Source organism: Trachurus japonicus, chromosome 16 (genome assembly GCF_045865225.1).
Source record: "Trachurus japonicus isolate A0001 chromosome 16, Traja_1.0".
In the NCBI taxonomy this organism is placed as follows: Eukaryota; Metazoa; Chordata; class Actinopteri; order Carangiformes; family Carangidae; genus Trachurus; species Trachurus japonicus.
Genome location: NC_140922.1, coordinates 28,449,471 through 28,469,834, shown reverse-complemented (window position 1 = coordinate 28,469,834; position 20,364 = coordinate 28,449,471). Strand labels below are relative to the sequence as shown.

The 20,364-nt window shown below is 41.6% G+C and overlaps 1 protein-coding gene across 2 annotated transcripts in view; it reads right to left on the bottom strand.

Annotated features, from left to right (window-relative positions):
- Nucleotides 1-222: 222 nt before the first annotated feature.
- Nucleotides 223-20,364, bottom strand: part of adcy3a (adenylate cyclase 3a) — a 29,197-nt gene continuing 9,055 nt past the window's right edge. The window contains exons 3-21 of one of the 2 annotated variants that reach the window (XM_085802977.1): nt 19,468-19,598; nt 18,017-18,128; nt 16,482-16,609; nt 15,429-15,587; nt 14,493-14,658; nt 13,286-13,405; nt 12,918-13,060; nt 11,936-12,097; nt 11,691-11,778; nt 9,989-10,105; nt 8,765-9,063; nt 8,580-8,661; nt 7,454-7,612; nt 6,463-6,609; nt 5,599-5,712; nt 5,379-5,505; nt 4,382-4,506; nt 3,174-3,338; nt 223-350 (exon numbers count right to left, since the gene is read on the bottom strand). In XM_085802977.1, the coding sequence (XP_085659103.1) occupies nt 345-350; nt 3,174-3,338; nt 4,382-4,506; nt 5,379-5,505; nt 5,599-5,712; nt 6,463-6,609; nt 7,454-7,612; nt 8,580-8,661; nt 8,765-9,063; nt 9,989-10,105; nt 11,691-11,778; nt 11,936-12,097; nt 12,918-13,060; nt 13,286-13,405; nt 14,493-14,658; nt 15,429-15,587; nt 16,482-16,609; nt 18,017-18,128; nt 19,468-19,598 (2,550 nt within the window). In that variant the 3' untranslated portion in view covers nt 223-344. Of the gene's footprint in view, nt 351-2,969; nt 3,339-4,381; nt 4,507-5,378; nt 5,506-5,598; nt 5,713-6,462; nt 6,610-7,453; nt 7,613-8,579; nt 8,662-8,764; nt 9,064-9,988; nt 10,106-11,690; nt 11,779-11,935; nt 12,098-12,917; nt 13,061-13,285; nt 13,406-14,492; nt 14,659-15,428; nt 15,588-16,481; nt 16,610-18,016; nt 18,129-19,467; nt 19,599-20,364 lie in introns of those variants that run through there. The other variant, XM_085802976.1, reaches the window with a different exon arrangement.

Sequence of the window (20,364 nt, the reverse complement as noted above, 5' to 3'; positions counted from 1 at the left end):
TGAAGAGGAGACGCAGCTCTGGATCTGAACAGTAACAACAACAACTACACGACCACCACGGGATCGGATCACCAGCCGTCAGCCGGCCCGGCCCATGGCTCTGGCTCGGCTCGGGCCCCGCACACGGCTTCTCACCGTCCTCCTGGTGTTGGAACTTATTAGCTCAAAAAATGTTTTTGCGATCAAAACCTGGAATCATATTACAGAGTTGACACAGTATTCAAAGTGCTATTTTGTTCCCAAGCCTGAGATTCTTTTTAAAATACAAAGGAGAGGAGAGGAAACAGCCGTGGTCCGTGATGTGGCTTTTTACATCTGAAGCCATTCCTTTATCATTGGCACTTTCACATCTGTGTAAGAAAAACAAAACAAAAAAAACACAGGACAATGTCCCTGTCATCTCCAATAAATAAATCTGACCAATAAACACAGTCTGAACTCTATGTACAGCGAGGAAACGTCCTCATTCCCTTTCTTTAAATATAGAACAAAACCATTACTTTATAAAAATATGAATTAAAGGGGAAGGAATGATTGAGCCTTTTAAGGAGAGGAGAGGAGAGCGTCGGGGGTTTGTAGAAGAAGAAACTATTGCACTTTCATCCCATTCTACAGAGACACTAATGGGTTTTACAATCAACAGAGGAAAGAGCAGCACTTGGCTCCTAAAATACTTTCCCCCAAAACCTCAGACAAAGGTCCAACGTCACTTCTCTAAGGGTTTTCGAGTTTGAACCCAGAAGAACCCCTGGATTTTTGTATTGACACACCTTTTTTTTTTCTTTCCCCCCACCAATGTACCTGCTGATCTCTCCATCTAAACCCCACTAGAAGAAAAGATCTGAGTCTGAGGTGAATCTGAAGTGTGAAGAGGCCGTGAGAGGACGAGATTAGATTGTCTGAGTGAGTCCACAGAACCGCACGGGTTCACGATCACGTCGGTTCCTTCATTCTTTTACCTTGGAGGTATGTACAGTACCTCCAACATCAGATCTGTGCGTCTGTACCACTGAATCTACCTCATCCAGGTGTGTTTAACATCACATAACACACATAATAAGCACAGTGGGTGGACAACTGGAAACGTCTGAAAAAGTCTGCTGCACAACAGGTGTGTGTGTGTGTGTAGAGAGCTAGCTGGAATTAAACATGAATTAAACTTCCAGGTGTGAATTCAAAGGCCTCGACGACATCAGGTGCAGCTCACATGTTCAAACACCTGCTGGAAAAGTTAAACTCTTACGCTTTTACATAATAAAATATCAACTTTTTCTTTTCTTTTTTCTCCCCCCGCTGTGATCAGGTGTCTGTCCGTCTTCGGTGCTTTTCTATTTAACGTCGGTGTCCGAGGTCACGTAGGAGACGATCGACCGAGAGGATCTGATGTGTCCTCGTCCGACTGCTCGTGTCTGTCTCTCCAGATCTCTTTTTTTTTAATTTTATGACCTTTATAATGAACTGAAATGAACTGGTGGACTGGGACAGGCGTCTTCCATCAGTCCACCATGTGTCAGCAGCGTCCTGCTGCTCTTACATTTGACACTATGGACGTTCGTTTCCCCCCGGATCAGGATCAAGCAGAACCAAGAGTCTGATCACCGTTATCATCATCTTCATCATTATCATCACCACACCCTGGTCTCTGATTGGTCCACGTCCTCATCCTCGTCCTCATCAGAGACAGAGACCTGAACTCAGATCAGTCTGTCAGTCAGTCTGTCTTGTCAGACTCAGTACATGGAAGTATTCTGTAAACGGCAACGTCCAGAATTTAAAAGACACGTGGTGTTAATGTGCTGAGGAGATGGGTGTGTGTGTGTGTGTGTGTATGTGTGTGTGTGATCAGTGTCGGAAAGAGATGAAGCCCATCATTGTATTTAAATTAAAATCCTAATCTGAATTAGTCATCTTCATGCTGAAACACTGGATTAAAAAAAAACAAACACAAAAATTAACAATTAAATCATTTTCATTTTAGAATTCTGACATCTAACTTCTCATTATCTCATCATTATTATTAATAATATCATAAAGCATCGACTGTGCGAGGGCTGGAGAACACTACTGACTTCATGAAACTCCTGTTAAATCACATTAATTCTCAGGTCACTGACAATTAAAGGTAACGAACCTACTGCTATGACTATAGCGATTATGGCAATGGGCCCATTTGCCAAAATGTTGAACTATCCCTTTAAGTCACATTTAGTGTCATGGGCCAATAAACTGGTGATTTTTATTCATCAGCTGCACATGAATGACTACTGGACTATGATGACACCTGAACCTCACATATGTATAAATATGTGTGTTGTTTAGTTGTCTTCAAATGGATCTTGTGGTAGTTGCAACAATGTTACTGAATAATGATTTATTAATTGATTTTGTTTGAGTTGAATAATAACTGAATAATGTGCAATTTGTTTTTGTTCATACTGTAGTTTAAAAGGATGCAGATCTATTGGTTGTAAAAAGCAAAAATGCTGTTGCTAAGTTAGTTATTCACTCTGGGACTCAATGAAGTGAATGACTTTATGGATTTTCTTTAGGTGAAGATGCTGTAATGCTTTTCATTTTCTATGTTGAATTTAATGTGGACCCCAGGAAGAATAGTCTTCATCTCAATGAAGACTAATTGGTGATCCAAAATAAACAATAAACACAGTCTAATTATTGCTGTGTGTTAGACAAACATAAATATATGTAGCACTTTGATGCTATGTATACAGTATAGCACGTCACATGTCTGATGTTTGTTTTGTGTTACATTTTTCTAATGTTTCTGTCATTTAGTCTGTTTGGTGTTATATTGTGTTATATTTTGTAATGTTTTAATGTAAGTGTTTTGGACACAAGAACATTTTCAGAAGAGATTCTGACAATAAAAAGTACTTAACTCATATTTTTCTTTCCAATTAATTTAAATTAAAATGATTCTGGTTTTGAATTTGTGGTTCAACCTGAACGTGACATTCAGACTCTCCTGGCTCTCATCTCTTTCCATCGACATTGTCACAGGCGTGTGTGTGTGTGTGTGTGTGTGTGTGTTGTGTAGTGTGAACTGTAAACATTGTGTGAAGCTCCAGGTTCAGTCCTCCCCACCCTGCAGTGATCACACCGGTGGGCAGTATGTGTGTGTGTGTGTGTGGGCGTGGCCTCTAGCTGTCCACCACCTGGTGAGGCAGAGTGACGGAGGAGCCGTTGATGAAGGAGCCCTGTTTGTCTCTGCCCTTCAGGAAGTAGGTGAGCAGCTCCCCCTTCCCCTTCACAAAGATGGGCCCCCGCCTCACAAAGCGGAAACCGTACTCCTTCAGGATGTTGTAGCAGTCCTCCACCACCTGGGACACACACACACACACACACACACACACACACACGGATACATTTAACGACCCGATACACATCCTCAATCCAGAATTTGATGTGCTGCCCTCAGCTCGAAGGCTCGGAGTACTGAAAAGCAGACTGAACAGGTATAGGAACTCATTTATTCCAGCTGTTATTAAAGGGATAGTTCAACATTTTGGCAAATTGGCCCATTGCCATAATCCCTATAGTCGTAGAAATAGGTTGCACCGACAATTAAAGGTAACAAACCTACTGCTATAACGGCAGAGCCGCAATCTGCTCAGAGCTACGCTACGGAGGCTCATGGGATTTCTTGGTTTCCCTCATCAAACTCATCAAATACACAATCCAACAACTCCACAACGCTCTGGTGGACAAGTTGTGACCTGCACATTCACCACGCTATGAGATAATAACACAACGTTACCAGACAGAGTTGTTTTAGAGATAAATGCAGAGACTGCTCGCTGAAAAACTGCCCCCGACGGGAACGCGCATCAGCTGTTTTGCATGAATTTACCTCTAAAACAACTCTGTCTGGTAACGTTCTGTTATTATCTCATAGCGTGGTGAATGTGCAGGTCACAACTTGTCCACCAGAGCGTTTTGGAGTTGTTGGATTGTGTATTTGATGAGTTTGATGAGGGAAACCAAGAAATCCCATTAGCCTCCGTAGTGTAGCTCTGAGCAGCTCACGGCTCTGCTCCGCCGTTCTAAAAATAGCTTGCACCGACAATTGAAGGTAACAAACCTACTGCTATGACTATAGGGATTATGGCAATGGGCCAATTTGCCAAAATGTTGAACTATCCCTTTAAGAACTGTGGATTTCTTACTATTTTATATGTATTGTATGGAAGCACTGTGTATGTACGTTACAGTGTGTCATGTATATATTGTGAAATGTTTACTGTGCTGTGTAATGCAGTGGCTTGGAGCCCAACACAAATTTCCCTACTGGACAATAAAGTACCATCCAATCCAATTCCATCTTCAGCATTGCGACAGCAGGGTGAACAGTGTGTTACTGTACCTGGATGTTTCCCATCACCCCTGTGGACTCCATGCGACTCGCCACATTCACAGTGTTGCCCCAGATGTCGTAGTGAGGTTTACGGGCACCGATCACTCCGGCTAAGACTCCGCCCTTATTCAGACCTGAAGGAACAGTGGACACAGGAGACAGGTGGGTTGTCGTCAATTTAGGGCATGGGCGTAATTTATGGGTGGGGTTAGGGGGTTATAACCCCCCCCAAAAAAAAATCTAATCCAGCCAATATTACCTCCTAAATAATCATACAATTGCAGTGATAAAAAATATTTACAAGCTGGTATGCAGTTGCAAGCTGGTATGCAAGTTGTTTTTACTGATTGCAACCAAAAGTAATATTTTTTTAATTTAAAAAAAACGATTCAAATAAACTTAAACACTTGTTGTGGATGACAATTTATGACCTGAATATTTCAAACATCTCCCCTGGGGGATTAATAATTGGTCCTATGTTAATAGATGCTTCAAATATTTTGTGTAAACATTTAGTAATGTAATTATATTTTGAATGTATTTGATTTTACACATTCATAGTGTTGGGAAATTAATCGTTAATACCATGATTATTTCTCTGATAGTAGGCAAGGCAAGGCAAGGCATCTTTATTTATATAGCGCATTTCATACCAAGGCAACTCAATGTGCTTTACATAAAGACAAAACTTTAAAAAAAGAAGCATAAAACAGAATAAAAACAAACAAAACACTAAAAACAGAGTTAAAAGCAAGAGCAAATAAAAGTAAAATAAAATAAAATAGTAATTGTACCAAGAAAATTTGTAATTGTGACATCACTAATTAAGAATAATGGTGGGAAACAACTGGAATAGCCGACCTTTTACTATTCTGTAATGGATATGGGAACGCCAAAAGCCTTTTATCAAAGTGAATGATTTTGCACTCTTCACCTGAACTAAGATACATGCCGACTTGTTTTGCTTAAAAAAAAAATCCTTATAATGGCAGAGATCTTAACGTACCGATTCGCAGCATGAAGTTGTTGAACGACTGGTAGTTGATGTTCATGAGCGTGACCTTCATGGCCAGAGCAAAGTCCGCCAGGTCCGCCAGGTGCTGCCAGCGCTCCCTGTCCGACTGCTCCTCCTTCTGTCAGGCGCAGACCAATCAGAGAGCAGAGAGGTCAGAGGTCAGAGACCGCTGCATCGTGACATCACAGCGGTCGGTCGGTTATTAACTCACCTTCATGCAGGTGTAGCCGTTGCTGACGTCGGGGGTGACGCCCGACGCGGCCATGTAGGTGCTGCCGATGGTCTTGATTTTGGTGATGCAGCGGAACTGAGGCTCATCCAGCAGCTGGTGATGTGGACACAGGTCAAAGGTCAAGAACATGAGGCCAAACACTTTAAAGGGATAGTTCACCCAAAATTGAAATTTCACTCATTATCTACTCACCCTCATGTCGACTTAGGGCTGGGAGAAGTTTCAGAGTCCTCCGTGGCTTCTCTGAGTTACAGAGGGTCTCGGCGTAGCAGTGCATGTCCATATAACGGTTGCAAATGGATACCAACTGTCTTCGTAACAAAAAGACACACCAAAAAACATCCAAATACCTCCATGCTGCTCGTATGTAATGTCCGTCTTGTATTGAAGCCCGGAAATGTGAAATTGTTCGGAAAAAATTAAATAAGTCTATATTTCAAGCTTGTTTTGTAGCGGAAGCTCCTCTTCCTGAATTTGGACGAACCGGGAAGAGGACGGACCCTGGTTCGTCCAAATTGGATGAACCAGGAAGAGGAGCTTCTGCGACAAACAAGCTTGAAATAGAGACTTATTTAATTTTTTTCCGAACAATTTCGCATTTCGGGGCTTCAATACAAGACGGACATTACATATGAGCAGCATGGAGGTATTTGGATGTTTTTTGGTGTGTCTGTTATATGAACATGCACTGCTACGCCGAGACCCCCTGTAACTCAGAGAAGCCACGGAGGACTCTGAAACTTCTCCCAGCCCTTAGTCAACATGAGGGTGAGTAGATATGAGTGAAATTTCAATTTTGGGTGAACTACCCCTTTAAACACACACACACAGAGCAGCACTTACGCTGTCGAAGTCAGAGATGATCTCGTTGAGGAAGCGCAGACACTCGATGCCTCCGTTGTTGATGCTCTCCTCTGTGTAGAAGTCGGAGAAGTTCGGGATCGAGGCGAACATGACGCCGATCTCGTCGTAGGACTGACTGTACAGCTCCTGGATCAGGTGACAGGGTGAGAACAGGGTCAGAACCGTTTAGGAACCATGGAACCGACAGATGTTCCTGAAATCTACAGGATGATCTCAGGCCAAGGACCCCCAGACTGATATATACTGTATAAAATTATGTTTTGTATTAAACTGGGCCTAGTGGCATGTATAAACGTACCTTGTTATTATGCATTCAATATTAAGCTATTTAAATAATACATACTGTATATTCATTTTATATGTTCATATATTAATGTTTTTTTATTTTAAACATGTGCAAGGTAAAGTGAGTAGGGGGGCCGTGCCACTGCCATTAATGTCATTTTATTTTAATATTTTATTTTATTGTGTGTGGTTTTTGGTGTGACATTACATTGAATTGCTTTGGCGATTGCATTAGATTGTTATTTTGTTGTTATTACACCTGTTTAATGTTTAATCGTTTGCACTCAATACTTGGTTGGAGCTACTTGACTTGAACTTCTGGATATGGACTTTTCCATGATATTCAGATTTATTCAGATGCACCTGCATTTAACCTTCATTTATCCAAGACAAAGATCCATTGAGATTAACAATCTCTTCTTTTCCAAGGAAGTCCTGGCCAAGTGCACAAGACCAGCTATTCAATTTTTTATTATTTATTTTATTCATAATATAAATGTGAAAATGAAAAAATATATTATAAGAAATTGTCTAATCAATCAAAAATGTTTGTGACCCCCCTGCAGTACCTCAGCTGGCCCACTAGAGGGCGTGGACACCCTGGCGAAGACTTCTGTCTTAGAGGACACAGCTGCAGATGAACACACACACACACACACACACACACACACACACTGGGTCTCACCTCGTCCCTCTTCTTGGAGCCCAGGAAGTGCCGCGCCACGTGCTCCGGCAGCATGTTGGTGACCAGCGCTTCGTTCCAGCGCCTCATCTCATAAACCTTCTCCTTCTGCTCATGGACCTCGATCTTCCACAGGAACAGGGTGCGAGCGAGCTTCTCCACCTTCACACAGTGGGACCGGACCGTCAGTGTTAGTGTCCGTGTGTTTGACCAGCACGAGCATGAATGATCCTTTCTTAAACCGGGTTCAGACTACACAATGGTCACCATGTCAGATTACACGATCACAGTGGAATAAACTCTTGCCGTGTCTTGGTCGGGAGACTGGCAACATTACAAGTTTCACCCCGACTAGTCATCGTTCACGACCGATCACGACTCTACGCGATTTCTTACACCATATCCTGACATACAGCGATTAGGATGCGTTACTTTTCAATCAGCCTGTCCTGACATGCCGCGAGCGATATCGCTCCGTCCAGGGATGACACCCAACTTTGAAAAACTCGCTTGCTCTGTCTTTACCTGGATGACATTTTGTGGCGTTGTCCTGCCCCTAAACACTTCTTATTGGCTGAACAGTACACAGAGAGAGAAGAATATGAGAAATACAATTTAAAAAATACTCCAAAATGTGAAAAACGGCAACCAGGAAATATCAGGAATCTAAAAATAGCACCAGAAGTTTGTGTACGTCCCTCGATAATTTGATTGGTTTGGATTCTGAACCAATAGAATATACTCGTGACAAAATCGTCATGTTGCATATCAGGACACCTTCGCGCGAGATTTCGTTGCCATTTCACTCGCTCGCTGTATGTCAGGATGCAGTGTTATATTGCGCAAATGGAGCACATGTTCCTATTGGTCGACATCAAGATTCACGTCATAGGAGATGTCAGACCAGGTGAAGAAATGCAAATAATTCTAACATGCTAGACTTTCCGTCAGGGTGTCGTACAGCGTCGTACAGCGCCGTAGATGCAAAATCGCTGGTCATCAGTTATGTCACACTACACGTAATCGGGCCCGACGCCGGAAATGTATCGGCCACGACGAAATCGTGTCCAAATCGGCCTGAAATCGTGTCGTCTGAACGCAGCTTTAGACGATGAACACATGAACTTACGTGTCTGGAGAAGTAGTAGAAGCTGACCATCATAATGAAGATCATGATGGTCATGATGAACTTGGAGGGAACGAGGTACGACCTGCAGAGAGACACAGTGTGTGAGACCTGGCGCAGGTGTGTGTGTGTCTGTGTGTGTGTGTGTGTGTGTGTGTCTCGCCCCCCGTGCTTCCTCCCGGCCTCACCTGTAGTCCTGGAAACGGGCCATGTCGTAGCGGTCGAAGATGTCCCTCCAGCTGTAGATGTTCACGATGCCGGTCGCCACGGTGATGAGCAGCATCAGCGTGAGCTTCACCATGTGGCTGACCTGCACCAGCATGGTGGTCGCCATCAGGGCCAACACGGCGATGTAGCTGTAATATTTGGGGTTGCCCAGGCAACCGTCGGGGCTGGGCCGAGTGGAGGAGGAAGAGGAGGAGGAAGAGGAAGAGGAAGGAGCCACAGTGGTGCTGCCCGAGTCCGAGACCCGAGGAAGACAACTCAGCTGCAGGAGGAGAGACACAAGTCATCATTAGAATTGTTTCTAAAACTGGACTGGCTGGATTTTCCATTCAGGCTGCCGTACAAACATGGGGGCGCAAGATGGCGACGTTCTCTAAAGCAAGGCCCTTGCTATATGTATGTAAAAGAATAATTATAAATGTGCGTTCACACCAAAAGCGTCGAAAGCTTCAAAAACACTGGAAGTCATTCATTTTCAATGAGCAACCAAAAGCGTCAACTGCCGTCAGCCGCACTTCCAAAGCGTCACCGGACGAGAAGTTGAGTCTCGGTTAACTTTATGGTAATTAGCTATGATGCGGTTCGGTGGCAACCTGTCAGAATAGAGGTTAAAGGCTACGAAAACCAAACAATTTTTATTTTATAGCAATTATACACTTATACAAATATATTAATGGGTAGTATATTCTGATTTTGCCAATAAACCTTGACAAATATTACACACTGGACCTTTAAAGGGATATTCCAGCATAAGTTTAACCCATGGTCTAAGGCACCATGAGACAGAGTAGAACTCGCAAACTTCTCTAGTTGTGGTGACTTCAGCGCAGATAGCCAGACAGCAAAACACTGCTGTCTATGGAGCCAAGAGCCAACCGCCATCAAAAAAGCCACTCGTAGCCACAAATAATACTCAGAACAGCACCAAACTTCGTCAACAGTACAAATACGGTCCTAACACATTAATACGAAGCATCAAACACCTGCTGGCTTTGCCTGGTTTGGTTTCTATTGAAAAGAGACAAAAACAAACATCTCACCTACTATCCTCTTGGCTACAAAGACAGCAGTATTTTGCTATCATGTGGTCTACGCTGAAGTCGCTACAACTAGAGAGGCTTGCAGAGGGGGCGCTCTACTTCTACACCAGGGGTTAAACTAACCCCTTTAAGAGAGCTGCAGCTCACCATGTCTATGATGTCGGCCATGGTGAGGATGAAGATGGCCGCCATGGCCCAGGTGTTCCTGGCCCAGCGGGTGTGGTCGATCCAGGTGGAGAAGGACACCAGCTTCTTGGGAAAAACCTGACACACACAAACACAAACACAAACAAGTCCAGTTAGTGACCCACTTCTCTAGATCTTATCAGGTTTACCACACACACCTGTACAGAAATACACAGACACCTTGACCTGACTACAGCTTAATTCAGCAGATTAATTCATTTGATTCTTGATTACTATTCACACGGATCGTCCATCTGCTCTTTAACGTCATCATCTATTTATTTATCTATTTATTGGTGAACACATTAGTCTTTACAAGGATTTGTTTATATAAAGTGATCGTTCATTCATTCACAACACAATCACGTTCTTTAAAGATTTTCATTATTGGTCAGGTACAGGTGTTAGTGTGTGTGTGTGTGTGTGTGTGTGTTAATGGAAACGTCAGCGCAGCAGCCTGGTGGTGACACTGTGATATCTGACGTGATTATTGAGTGTGCATCTTTCTCAGAGCATGTGACTGAGTGAGTGTGACAGCGGCAGTCGATAGCGTCCTGCTCGCTGCTGCGTCAATACATCTGACTTTCCATGACGAGGGGGAATCAACAGAACCGCTGCAAGCCAAACACACACACACACACACACACACACACACACTGAACAGCAATCACAAAGACAACATCACCTCCTCTATCAGAGTTCACTAAAGTCTTCAAGGCCTGACCTGATTCATATGTTTTGCTTGACCTTTCTTATATTACATTTTGTTCTTCTTAATGTTTATTCTTATCCAAAGATAATTTCCTGGGAATAAACTGATAAACCACATCTCAACTCCAGCTCCAGTTTGAACACACACTCACTGATATTGATCCTCTCTGAACACAAAATGTCCCAAAACATTTCCTAAAAGTTTCTCTGGCAGCTCTTTCATGAGACTTTTCCACATTAAAGTGTCTAAAAACACCTCTGTTGTTGTTCTATCGGTTCTCAAAACTGGAAAAATCAGTGAATTTAATCATAGTAACCGTAAATGTCATTGACATGAAATCCTCTGCATGTGTTTGCATAGTGTTTGTCTGACAGAAGTGTAAAAACTTTATTTTATCTTGTTTTAAGCCTAATGTACTTCATCTGTCTTTTCTTTGGCTTTTCACACTACGTAGGCTGTTGATTTTATGTGCACAGATATTAGATCTGGGGTGGCCAGTCTATTTATTTATTTATTATGTTTTATTGTGTCTTTTATCATGAGTATTTTGTCTTTTTTATTATGTTTTATGGTTTTTATTTTACTGTACAGCGCTTTGGAAACCTTTGAGTTTATTTAAAATCATGCTTTATAAATAAAATGGATTGGATTGAAACATTTTAAATGCATTTAATGACTGTATCTGTTTGATTTCCTGTGCTACTGACACTTAGAAAGTGATAGTTATAGTAGCGAGAACAACAACTCCCATAATCCCTTGCTATTTCATTACATTTTTTGTTATCATTTAGTTTGATAAATTACATATTTTGCATTAAGAGTCCCAGTCTCTAGTGGGAATTCAGATTTCCTGGTGCCCCTAAAGGAAACCAACCAGCCAACCAACCAGACCCCCAATGACCCAGCTGTCAGATGTAAAAAATAAATAAATAAAAAAGTGCTGTGACTCACTCTGGGGAAGATGGCAGCCAGAGAGCAGATGGTGAGGACGAGGAGCAGGACTTCTCCCACTGCAAAGGTGATGTAGTTTGCAATCAGCCTGTTTCCACAGCAAATAAGCAAACAAACAAATACACAGATGGTGAGAGCAGAGCAGCAAACATCTGTCAACAAGTCCTCCAACATCTGTGTGTCATGATGAACATGAGGATACACAGAAGTGTGAGGGTTCGGTTCTGGTGTCGTTGTGGACTCACCAGGGGTCTATCAGCGCCTCCATGAGCGCGGTGAAGAGCAGGACCACACAGGAGCAGCAGAAGGCCGCTCCGCTCTGCTTCTCCTTCTCCACAGAGTAACGAGTCTCCAGGTCCGGGTCCACAAACCTCAGAGAGAGTTTGTTGGTGTGTTTCCCCTTCAAACTGACGACACAAGATAAGATAAAACCTTCAGCTGTTATATATCAGAGAGGAAAATGACACCACACTTCATCTACATCTACAGCTCAGATTGTCAGTACCTGGCATGCAGTGGTGTGTTTAATTTGTGCTGAAGGAAGTGGACAAAGCTTCTTTCTATTCTCTTTATTTGCTTCTTTTGGGTAATATAATCAAGAAACACTCCATATGCCTCTATCGTTATGCAGATGACACTCTGTTTTATTTATCAATGAAGTCAGGTGGAACCAATCAGCTTGCAACACCTTAAACCTCAACTAAACTGCAATTCAACTTAAGTAAAATACATTGAACACATTATCTGACAGTATACTGGTATATGTTTATCTTCAAGGCCCTTACTGATAAGCAGCCCCCATACATTTCATCACTATTAGAATGGTGCTCTGGATCTTATTCTACTCGTTCTAGTGGTTTGTTGTTTCTTAAGGTCCCTTTTGTACATTCAGAGCTTGATAAATCTGCCTTTTCTTTTGATGCTCTAAACTCATGGAAAATTCTCCAACACGCTTTGTGGCTGGAGAATATTCCCTCTCTAGCTGATTTAAAATGTATGGTGTCTGACCTTTGTAAGGGTTAGGGTTAGGAATTGTAATTCACTGTAATTGTATTTATGTTCTGTTGCTGCTTGTAAACCAGCCTTTAATTACACTGCTATAAACCTAGACTACCAGAGGAGCTCCCATGATGCACTGGGCTCCATATCCATGACTACATATGACTAACTTGACATTGTAAAGACCCAGGCTCAGTGTCAGTGTCCGGTCTGACCACTGTCACTTACGCCTGCACCGTCTCTCTCTCCAGCAGAGCCTCGTTCAGCAGTTTGTTGAGCTCCTGCTCGTTCTCCTGAGCGTCGATCACCCGCTCAGCCAGGTCGCGCAGCCGCAGTCGTCTCCGCGGGTTCGGGAAGGACGGATTCACCACCTGGAGAGAAATAAACAAACAATAAAGAAACAGCTCTCATGATGGAGCAGACAGTAACATCTCTCTGTTTGTAAACCAATCTATTCACCAATCAGTGTCTCAGGATCTATCTGTCTGTCTATCTATCTATCTATCTATCTATCTATCTATCTATCTATCTATCTATCTATCTATCTATCTATCTATCTATCTATCTATCTATCTATCTATCTATCTATCCGTTACCCTGGTGTCCAGCTCCTCCGGCTCCTCCGGGGTGGTGCAGGCCGTGTTGGCGCTGCCGTTGCACTCGGTGGTGTTGATCAGCAGGGGAGAGTTTCCATTGGACGACGTCACAGACAGCTTCTGATGACAAGACAGGAAACAGGAAGTGATAGCTGTAGCGAGCCCCACGAATCTTGGAGACCGCATCATACGAATATTTGATTGCCAGGAGGAACAATGTTAAAGGGAAGTTCCATTTAATATGGGATGATTTATTTTTATATATTAAGGGCTTGTTACATTAAAGCAGAAGTAAGCGATCCGATCGTTTTGGCTAATGCTGCGTTCCAGGCCGGCTTTTGAAACCGTAAATTACAGCTTCAAGTCAGGCAACCCACTCGTGTTTTTCCGACCTGTTTTACCTGTGAAAGTCACTATAACGGCCACTCGTAACTTCCGACCGGTGAACTCGTACCAGATCGAACTGGTACGACTTCACAGCTCGGAAAAACACGAGTTACGGGCTGCCTTGAACGCACCATAACGTCTTGTCAGCCGACGGAGTTAGCAGCCCCCGCCCTCGTCATGGATCTATTGGTCCTCGTCCCTACGTCTCCACATTCAGGCGCATCCCTTGGCTGCACACACAGCCCTTCATGCCGTTCTCTCTCCTCATTGGATAAAAACTTGTAGGATACGAGAAAAGTTTTCTCCTCGGCTCAGAGCAGAGCAGAGTGACTGACAGACCCGTGTTTCAGTCCAAACACTCTATGTAAGTGATTGCTGTCGGAAGATATAACTATTTAAGACTTATATTAACACAAATATATCGCTTACTTCTGCTTTAAGTGTTGAAACACATTGCAATTGATACAATCACAAACAATACAATGGTACAGAGCGGTGTTGTCCTTTAAGTTTAGTTTTGACTGCCTTTTTGTGTTTAGTTTTTGTTGTCTTTTGTAAGTTATTTGTATTATTTGATGAAAAATAAATAAATACTTTTATGACAAAAAAAGAAAATAGGTTTGTAATAAAGTTATTCAAATGTGAATAACTTTTTTTTCATCTGGTGGTCTTTTTTTAACGTCTTGTGTGTATGTAAAGGTGGTGTTGAGCCCTGTCAAAGACAAATTTACCCTTGGTTTCAGACAAATAAAGTTTCTATTCTATTCTATTCTATTCTATGTCAGGTGTGTGACAGGTGTGTGACAGGTGTGTGACTTACTACCCCGTTGATGCCGTTCTTGCCCACGGGTCCTTTGGGGACGACCACCAGGTAGGTGTCGATGCCCCTCTCCCTCAGGTAGTCACAGCGGTCGCCCCCGTTGCCCGGCTCCACGTCGAACTCTCCGTGAAGACACTCCATGGTGCTCTGAGAGATGTGGACACGACTGCGTCCACAGCAGGAGGTCACATCAGGTTATTGATCGATCAGACTGGTTATTGATCTATCTACAGATCTTCGTCATAACATAACTCTGTGAACGGGTGGTTTTTACGATCAATTAACTCATCAATTAACCTGAATGTTTCCCTGCATGAATCCTCTGTGTCCTAAGGATGAAACTGCATAACTATATACATATATATGGTAACACTTTATATAAGTAAACACTATTAAGCATTAATAAATACTGAATTCTTCATTTATAACGCATGAATACTCATTAGTCTGTAGTTTATAAATACAGTAAGCGCTTTAGTAAAACATTTTTAACTGTGTTTATAAACAACATACTAATGAGTATTCATGTGGTATAAATGATGAATTCAGTATTTCATGCTAACTAATGCTTAACAGTGTGTACTTATTATAAAGTGTTACCGTATATTTTATATATTGATAAGCAATATTGACAATAATCATTAGAGGATAATATTATAAAAAAGGACAAGGGGTAAAGTTTTCTTTACTTCTTCCTACTTGCTTTCGAGCATGTTTAGACTATTGATGAATATAACTTAACAAGAATTTTAGTTGTCTTCTATTACTATTTTTTTTGTTTTGCTTTTTGTTGTTGTTTGCTAATGAGTATTCATGCGTTATAAATGAGGAATTCAATATTTAATATTACTTAACTAATTCTTAATAGTGTGTACTTATTATAAAGTGTTACCAATAAATAAATTTAAAAACCCCGGCTGGGGTCTGGGGTCTTACCCTGGGATTCCTCCAGCCTCCATCTTGTTGGCCACGGTGACGTCGGTGGACCAGACGTCGTACTGCCAGCGTTTCTGACCCAGCACCCCTCCCAGCACGGTGCCGCTGTGGACCCCCACCCTCATGTCCACATCGGTCTGGGTTTTCTCTCTCACGTACCTGAGGTGGTTTCACAGAGAGAAACGCTTTAAAGGGATAGTTCAACATTTTGGCATATTGGCCCATTGCCATAATCCCTATAGTCATAGCAGTAGGTTTGTCATCTTTAATTGTTGGTGCAAGCTATTTTTAGAACGGCGGAGCAGAGCCGCGAGCTGCTCAGAGCTACGCTAAGGAGGCTAATGGGATTTCTTGGTTTCCCTCATCAAACTCATAAAATACACAATCCAACAACTCCAAAACGCTCTGGTGAACAAGTTGTGACCTGCACATTCACCACGCTATGAGATAATAACAGAACGTTACCAGACAGAGTCGTTTTAGAGGGAAATACAGAGACCGCTTGCTGGAAACTGCCCCAGACGGGAACATCAGCGGTTTTGCATGAATTTACCTTGAAAACAACAATGTTCTGTTATTATCTCATAGTGTTTTGGAGTTGATGGATTGTGTATTTGATGAGTTTGATGAGGGAAACCAAGAAATCCCATTAGCCTCTGTAGCGTAGCTCTGAGCAGCTTGCGGCTCTGCCCCGCCGTTTGCACTGACAATTAAAGGTAATGAACCTACTGCTAAAACTATAGGGATTATGGCAATGGGCCAATTTGCCAAAAATGTTGAACTATCCCTTTAAGAACAAAGACAGACGTAGCCAAGTCCTGGTTCAGTTTGTCCCCCTCATCCTCTCCAGTCTAATCAAAGTGTTGCATCAGCACCAGTGTGAGCTCCATGACCTCTCACTGTCAGCTGCTGTTCACTTCACTTTACTTCATAGCCGAGTCGATACGAGTCCATCAGAGCATCGATTATCTCTAACACGCCGCTGCATCACAGACCACAGAGACCACGGATCCTGGTTCTGGTTCTGGTCCCGGTTCTGGTCCCGGTACTTACGAGATGGCCTCCACCATGGCCAGGCCCATCATGATGGAGCAGGCGGCGTGGTCCTCCCTGTAGTCCGGCAGCCCGCAGATGCAGTAGTAGCAGTCTCCCAGGATCTTGATCCTCAGCTGGTGATATTTCTGACAGGAGGACAAAGTTCGGTCAGAGACACGAGGAGACCAGACGGAGAGAAAGAGACACCACCGATCAACCACTGGATATATCTGGAAATACTGTTTTACATGTTGTAAAAGATGTAAAACAGCAACATGTTGTGTTGTGTTGTGTTGTGCTGTTGTGTGCTATACTGGGAGTTTCTATGTTATGTTATCGGACCCAGAGATACATTATTGATCCCAAAGGAAATTCAAGTTATGTATGTTATGTTATGTTATGTTATGTTATGTTGTTGTTACATTCTATTAGGTAACACTTTATTTGACGCCTATCTCTATAATGCATTATAACCATACTTAATTATAATGTATAATATAGGTATAAACACTCAGAAAAGATCATAATGCTTTATAACAATAAGACATTATAACACATTATAGAGCATTAAAACTCTATTATGATACTTAGCCCTATAAGCCATGCATAAAATGCTCTATGATGTGTTATGCTTATTGTTATGAAGCCTTATGATAATTTGAGTGTTAATAATAATAGTTATGCACGTTTATAAGCCAATTATAACACATTATAACTATATTTATAAATAAAGTGTTTACCTTATATGATGTTACATCACATTACTCTGGCTAATATATAGCCTAATAATATGTAAAATGTATTCTCATAGTGTCTTCCACTATTTCAGAAACATAGTCTTAGAAGAAGTTAAAAAAAAAAACCCAAACTGTTAAACAACAGGATAATAACTCAATGTAGGCAAACAATGTGGTTACAGGATCATAAATACATGAAAAACTGCAAAGAGCAGAAAAACAAAGTGTGTTGCACCTCTACATTGAAATAAAGCAGGAGTTTTTGTTTTATTAAGAGCTGATAAAACCACATTGGTTGTAATAATTATTCTGCTTTAATCTGTTTAATTTGGAAAGACAAAGGCTCCTGCATTCATGATATTCACATTCCTGTTATGTCTGTAAAAGCCCAGATTTCGTGACCTTTGACCTCTACTGTCACTGCTCCGTCATATACACTGATCTGACATGAGTGTGAATTAGAGTTAAACTCATGTTGCACACACACACAGTGTCATCGTGCTCCCCACAGTCTGGTGGTTATAAAACGTTCACTCAGCGTGAATAACAATCAGTTAATCAGAAAATCTGATCAGGATCAAACATGAATATGTCTGGACATTTTACAGTCGTTCATGGAAATTAGACGAGAATAAGATAATATTCTTTTTTATGTAACTGTGACATCGTCTAATTGTTTAAAACAGACAGAAACCACTCAGATCGAAGCGTCTCCACACTTTGATCATGTTCCTTTGCGACGTCATGTTAAATTCATGTTCGTGTCTCGTATGTAACTGAACGGTGGCGGTGGTGAGGTAACAGAGTGAAACTCACTGCGGCCAGTTTGTCGAAGCGAGCGAACAGCTCGTTGAGCAGTTTGACCAACTCCTGAGCGCTGCAGGACGACGACAGCTGGGTGAAGCCAACGATGTCTGCAAACAGGATACTGACACACACACACACAGAGCATCAGTACAGACTTGTAACTGCTTATGAAGCACTAAATGGCCTTATACCTTAATTTATAAAAGCACTGCTTGCACCATATGAGCAAACAGGAAACCTTATGTGTATGTTTCTATTCGCTGTATGCCTATGTGTTACTATTTCACTGACATATGCGCTTTAATGTAGTATTATTTTAGGGACGTATCATGTAATATGCATACAGTTGGTAATACAGCAAGAGAGCAATAAGGATAATCAACAGGGCTGATTATCGAGACTCAACAAACACATTTTTCATAAACCTACAGACCTTAAAATTCAATTATCTTGTGGACTATAAAACTGCTCAAATTATGTATAAAGTAAATATTCATTTGCTTCCAGATGGTGTCCAGAGGATGTTTCAGACTCGAACCAGTAGATACAGTATGAACTAAGAGGGACTTATGTGTATACAAAAGCAAAGGTACGAATAAATTTGAAACAAAGATATATATCAATTAAAGGAGTCAATCAATGGAATAATCTAGAATTAGAAATCAAACTGAAGGGTAGGCTAAATAAGATGATGCAAGTTCATTGTATTGCTTTGTTGTGTTTTTGTTTTTGTTTTGTATCTATACTTTTACATTTGTGTATAGTACAAGACCAAAATAAACACACTAAACTAAACTAAACTAAACTAAACTAAACTAAACTAAACAGTATGTAGTATGTTTCGTTACAGGTTTGCAGCCCAGGGACTGCAGTTGAAAACCAGCTACTTAGCAAATACTGGTGCATTCACAGAAAAGTTAATTAACCTGCACTGTCCCTGTGAAAATTAACAAATAAAAGTAAAAGAGCTCCAGCCTTATTGTAGTTGCAGGTGAAGCTTCATTCAGTTACCATGCTCCAGAAAAAAAGAGAAAAGAACAAGTGCAACGCCCTTCCCAGAAACGTAGGAAACGCCCAAACACTCAACTATTAAAAGCAGATTTAACAGGTTTATCTTTTTTAATGGGGCTCAGCACTGGTTTGTCTTGTTCCTATAATCCACATTAATTATCTACACCTTCTCTGTAGAACCATTACACATCATAATCCTCCTGTTCATTCATGTATGTTTTATTATTTACAAGTATTCCTGTTGTGCAGCACACACCGAGTTGCTTTCTGCATGAGATGTGCTCTATAAATAAATCTTCCTCTTCTAAAGTAAATGGACACACACACACACAAACTTTAAAAAAAAGAGCAGCTAATTATCATTAACCACGGCAGCGCTGAGTAAACAGGCTGCAGACCGGTTGTGGCGGTAAAACGGACGAGACAGACGGAGGCAGCGGGCGGATCACCTGACGTTCTCGTGTCTGTACATGTACATGGTGTTGAACTGCTGCATCTCCTTCTGACTCGGCTCCTTCTTCATGTCCTGCAGCATCTCGTCAGCGATGTGCTTCGGGAGGATGGAGAGCAGCAGACGCTCCTGTGGAGACGACACAAACACACACAAACACACACACACAACTTTAGTAATGGTGGTTGGTTGCGTGTGAAAAGCACAGTGTCTTTCATTAACAGCTATAGTATCAGACTGTGACTAATCTGTGTTAAGGCCTGAAGTGTCAGATGAGTCAAATGTTCCCCAAGAAAAAAAGTTACATTGATACTTTTGTTACGTAAGTGTGTTATATATATATACACAATATGCCCTTGTACCAATTAGCAATGTATAGAGATATTGTGTTTATTGTTGCATGTCGTCCCTCTCGTCTGATGTAACGTGTTTGCTACAAAAAAAAAAAGTTTTTTCATTTGTTGTTTGCATATCATCTATCACATGACCAGCCAGGTTATAAATCATGTGTTTTTGGGTGTGTGTATGTGTGTGTAACTGTGTATATATTATGAAGGTGTGTCTCCACTTTTGTTGGTAAAGGGCAGGTCGTCTGAAAAGTCGCACGCACATATGTGGTGATATGTCGTTAAAGCATTTTAATGATATATCCAATAGAAGAACTTCTGGTGTGCAGACTTTTCTATTTTTGATCTTTTGTATCCGTTTTTTTTTGTCCAGCACCCAGCAGTCAATTTTTCAGGTTGTGCGTGTTGTCTCCACATTAAAGGGATAGTTCAACATCTTGGCAAATTGGTCGATTGCCATAATCCCTATAGTTTTAGGAGTAGAATTGTTACCTTTAATTGTCGGTGCAAGCTGTTTTTAGAACAGCGGAGCAGAGCTACAGTAAGCT